The 5,239-nt window shown below is 30.6% G+C and overlaps 1 protein-coding gene across 1 annotated transcript in view; it reads right to left on the bottom strand.

Annotated features, from left to right (window-relative positions):
• Positions 1–202: 202 nt before the first annotated feature.
• Positions 203–5,239, bottom strand: part of LOC106467550 (WD repeat and FYVE domain-containing protein 3-like) — a 104,378-nt gene continuing 99,341 nt past the window's right edge. The window contains exons 47-50 of the mRNA XM_022395746.1: positions 4,750–4,915; positions 2,767–2,939; positions 1,242–1,390; positions 203–263 (exon numbers count right to left, since the gene is read on the bottom strand). Coding sequence (XP_022251454.1) covers positions 203–263; positions 1,242–1,390; positions 2,767–2,939; positions 4,750–4,915 — 549 coding nt within the window. The remainder of the gene's footprint in view (positions 264–1,241; positions 1,391–2,766; positions 2,940–4,749; positions 4,916–5,239) is intronic.

The following is a 5,239-nucleotide window of genomic DNA, read 5'->3' as shown; positions in this document are numbered from 1 at the left end:
AAGTACCAAGATGGGAAGAAAGTAGTATGAAGTACCAAGATGGGAAGAAAGTAGTATGAAGTACCAAGATGGGAAGAAAGTAGTATGAAGTACCAAGATGGGAAGAAAGCAGTATTAAGTACCAAGATGTATGAATGTTTAAACAGTTTATCCTAAACTAGCCCACTAATTTATTATAAAGTGAAAAGAACTTATCATATACTTACAAACGTTTCTGGTGCTTTGTATGAGGAGATGTGCTTGGTATTATTGGGTCATGCATGCTGAATAAAAGAAAAAAACAATTAATATTTCAGTACAGCCTCAAATAAAATAAAGCTGCAAATATTTTTCAACATACATTCAAGCATCACATTTTTTTACACTTTATATTAATATCTGTTCATACGAGGACAATGATTAGAAATGAAATAGAAAAAACAATTACGTGAGTCAAAAACTGAGATAAGGTTATTACAAGCATCATTAATACATAATTAAGAAAAACGAATTTCCTAAAATATTTTTAAAAAAGTTAAAATTATTATGATAAACATATTCAATAGATAAGAAAAACGGATTTAAAAATACATTTTCCACAATTTTTCCCACCAGTATTTCTCTTATATGTGCTTGATAGTACACTTTGGTTTTTCAAACTTTTTTTACCCATACTAAACGCACACAAAAAAAAATTATTATCTCTACAATGTCTCTAAGTTATCATGAAAACACCAACATGTTTTTCTTCAACAAACAACACTTCGATATTAAATAAAATACTACAAGCTAGATTCTTGGAATCTCATTTACGTTATCCTTAGCAAATATCCAAATTTCAAAAGAAAGAAATTGCCATTCATTCAAAACATCTGAGTTAGAAAGGTTTTGAAGAAATTCTAACTTTCAGCCGTAAACACAATATCCTGTGAAGAGTAGATAAGAATTAGTGCTATAAATATTGCATATTTTTCAAAATCTACATTAACATCAATTTGTGATGAAAGAGGGCATTACAAACACCATACACATAAACTGTGGTTCTGCACTGTAAGAATTATCTAAAGATACTTGTGAGAGGTAAAATTACTGAAAAGAACAAATCAGGGTTCATAATTACTTTTAACCAAGATTGTGTAATTCTGATGAGAACCTTCTTGTTCACATTTACAGAAATATTTATGAAATGTTTTTTAATCTAAGGATTTTACATAAGTCAAATTACAGGTTGTAATTCTGCAAAAGGAAATTAAACAACATACTTAGCGGGTAGTGTTGCAATATCTCTGATCTCGCGCGTCTTAAGCAAGGTAAACCCATCAACAACATAAAAGTGTTCCTTGCCAAATAAGAGAAGACCTTCACTGGTGTCTAAGCCTTGAATCCTTGCACAGCGAAACATGTAACTGATCTACAGTGATGGAAAAGAAGATCTTACATCATAACTTTATGGATTTATTTACAATTTATCATGGAAAGAAAATTTAAATTCATGGTAAAATAGCAAAAAACAGTTGGAGTGAGTCACGGGTTATTTCAGTTTTAAGAAAATGTGTATAATCATCAATTTAACCCTTTGCAGACTTTGGAGAATGTTACCGATTTCTTGATTTTTTGTTTTCTTCTCATAGTGAAAATATTTAACCAAATAGCCTAAAATATAAGTCAGATTTACTAAATACTATCTTGTTTCAACATAAAAAAAATTCATACATCTTGACCAGTTTTTCTATAACTTTGTGTTCCAAAATCTTGTTGTGAGACACTGTTTCAAAGAAAAATTATTCATTTTGTTTGTTTGTGCTGTGCCTATTGTAGGTTTTACGTCCTTCCGCTTACCACTAAACCTACCAGAAGGAAAAGGGAAAAAAAGTCTTTCTTGCAAACAAAATTTCTTGGTAGAATTTGAGAAGTACAGTTTAAAGGATTCCTTTAATACTGCACATATTCTTGTTAACTCTCTCTGCACCAAACTACACAGCTACAATCCTAACACTGTCTCTAAAAACATTCCTGAATAAATGTCACTACAGTACAATATCTTGTTCATTATACAATTTCACACAATGATTTAATGTATTCTGTCTCATGTTCTTGCCGATTGATATCTATAATAGTGCTTTTATGTTAATTTTACTGTATACTTATGTTTTACTTAGAGTTTTGTATGAAATATTTATGCACTTTCTTTTACTTAACAAAAATATATTGTAACAATTAATGAATTAAATACAATAATCTTTAAATCTTTCACATCAGCAGCTTGTAGAAAATAAAACATTTAATATTTGGAAAATTTTAATAATAAGGGAAATTAATAATCAAAATTTAAAAACTGTCTCAACCATTACCAACACTCCATGATGAATGAAGTTAAAAGAATAATTTGACATATTTTCCAAACAGCTTAGCAGAGGAGAGAAATAATAATCCAATAACAGACTGCATTAAATAGAAGAAGTTCACAAAATATTTTCCTTAAAATAAATTATTTATATTTTTTGGAAGATTTAAAAGAAAATGAAATTACTTTTTAATCTATTGTGTAACGTATGTATGTATGTCTTCTTACTTTTGGACAATGTCTTATTTTGTAAAATTCCATAACATAAAAATAATTATGGTTGGCACGTTATTTGATTTTTTTTTATTATAGTCTCTATCATAAATGAAATTTTGGATTGTTTTTTTTACTAATTTTTTATTAACTTAGTTAATAAAATAATAATAACCTTTCTTAATTGGAGAAAACCATTTTTATTAACTTAGTCCAAGAAGAAAACAAACCTTTTCTCCCTCCTCCAATAGTCTCAAAACACTCTGACTGTCGGGAGTTTCTTCCTGCTCAGCAGATCCTTCTGGCCCTAAATCCAGTGGTTCCTGTTCTTCCTCAATTTCACTAAAACTGCGGTTTGCTGGTGACCTTGGAAGAAGATGAGCCATACGTAGACCAAGAAACCCTAAATAATCAAACTCAACATTATTACACACACATTGTTAAACAAATGAAACATTTATTATTCAACACATCAACAAAGTATTCAATTTCATTTTTGATTGATCCCAAATCACACAAATTCAAATATACTGAGCACTGTTTAACTACTTGTATTGGTGTGAAACAAGTACAGTTATTTTTTTACATGTACATGTAAAGTCTACTTACTATTAAAGTTAAAAAAAGGACTTTCACATGGCAAAAGTATGATAAATCAACAAAAAAGTGAGTCACATAAACCAGGGAATGTTCCCCGGTGGGACAGTGGTAAATCTATGGATTTACAACGCTACAATCAGGGGTTCGATTCCCGGGGGACCCAGCAGATAGCCTGATGTGGCTTTGCCATAAGAAACACACACAAACTGGGAAACATTCATATTTCACTACGATACAAGTAAATCATAAAAATTGTTTCAAACAAGAATAAAAAAATCAGCAGAATAGCTTCACACAAAAACTATGCATTTCCAGCAGTTAACTATATATCTAAAATATGGCATACATTTCCCAGTAAGCAAGATCTAAAATCTCACTTTCTGTCACTTACTACAACATAACAGCTCCACTGATAACGTAACAACAGCTTCATTTGATAACGTAACAACAGCTTCACTTGGTAACGTAACAGCTGCCCTTACTTGATAACGTAACAGCAGCTTCACTGATAACGTAACAGCAGCTTCTCTGATAACATAACAGCAGCTTCACTGATAATGTAATAGCTTACTGATAACGTAACAAGAGCTTCACTGATAACGTAGCAGCAGTTTCACTGATAAAAATAACAGCTTCACTGATAATGTAATGGCAGCTTTACTGATAACGTAACAGCAGCTTCACTGATAACGTAACAGCAGCTTCACTGATAACGTAACAACAGTTTCACTGATAATGTAATAGCTTACTGATAACGTAACAAGAGCTTCACTGATAACGTAGCAGCAGTTTCACTGATAAAAATAACAGCTTCACTGATAACAAAGCAGCAGTTTCACTGATAAAAATAACAGCTTCACTGATAACGTAACAACAGTTTCACTGATAATGTAATAGCTTCACTTGATAACATAACAGCTTCACTGATAGTATACTAAGAGCTATGTAAACGTAAAAAATTAATTTTTAAAGCAGTGTTAAAATTATGCCTAATTTGAGTATTATTAAGCTCATCTAAAATTGTGATCATACAGGTTGATTATTTAAAGTTCTATTGACTGCAAAATTCATTTATTTCAACCTAAAATTTTTTACCATGAACCTCACACAATTCACTTAATTCACCCATCTAAAACAGTAAAGTATTTTTTTTCTCCTTTCAAGATATAACTACTACAGTTATTTGTAAAATGTAGTAAAATGAAATACTCTAGTACATGTACATAAAATAAAATATTGTAACTTATTACTGATAGTGGACCCCAAATAAACATAGCCTTAAAGCTATTACGATTAATAAAGAGTTGAAAAAATCAAACAAAGAAATACTGTATGTTCCCCATATATTTCATTTATTACGACCATGGTTTCGCCAGTAAAAGTATCAACAGGTTTATTGGTGAAACCATGTTGTAATGAATATTCGTGAAATGTTTTCCTCAATTCTGTAAGCATGGAGTTTCACCAAGTACCAACAGTTTCAAGTATTAATGATTGATAAATATTTCTGTTCCAAATGCAATTACATGAACTCATGAACATTTACAGAAACTCCACAGCCTGATTACAAGTAATTTTTCTCAAGATCAACCACATCCTCTCACACAACATACCAACTTCTCTTTCCTCGGCAACCTCTGTTTCGATAACTAGCTCTTCAGAAGCGATGCTGTTCAGGTCAGCTTTTATGTCTTCCTGTTCAACAAGGTATTGAGGCCTCCAACGATTAAAGTACTCTTTGCTGTCAAAACTTGTAGGAAGTTTATACTTCAGACTTTTCTGTCAATAAACATGTACAACATAAGCATGTTGACCCCAAATCTTAAAGCTCTATTATACACACAGAGAATTTCTGTTAACATAGAAACTTAATTTTATAATCTATAATTAATGCACATATATCTATACAACATTACAGAATTGAGGAAAAATACGAAGACAATTGTATGTTTTACAAAGACTTCATTTATCAACTAATAAATAAATACTTAATATATAAAGTAATTGTGAAATGTTCAAGTGTCTATTTTTCCCTCAATTCTGTAATTATGGAGTTTCACCAAGTACCAAAGGTTTGATGTACCAATTGTATACTACATTAAG

The sequence above is a fragment of the Limulus polyphemus genome, unplaced genomic scaffold (genome assembly GCF_000517525.1).
Source record: "Limulus polyphemus unplaced genomic scaffold, Limulus_polyphemus-2.1.2 Scaffold2656, whole genome shotgun sequence".
In the NCBI taxonomy this organism is placed as follows: Eukaryota; Metazoa; Arthropoda; class Merostomata; order Xiphosura; family Limulidae; genus Limulus; species Limulus polyphemus.
Note: the sequence above shows the minus strand (reverse complement) of the source record. Positions and strands in the feature narration are given on the sequence as shown.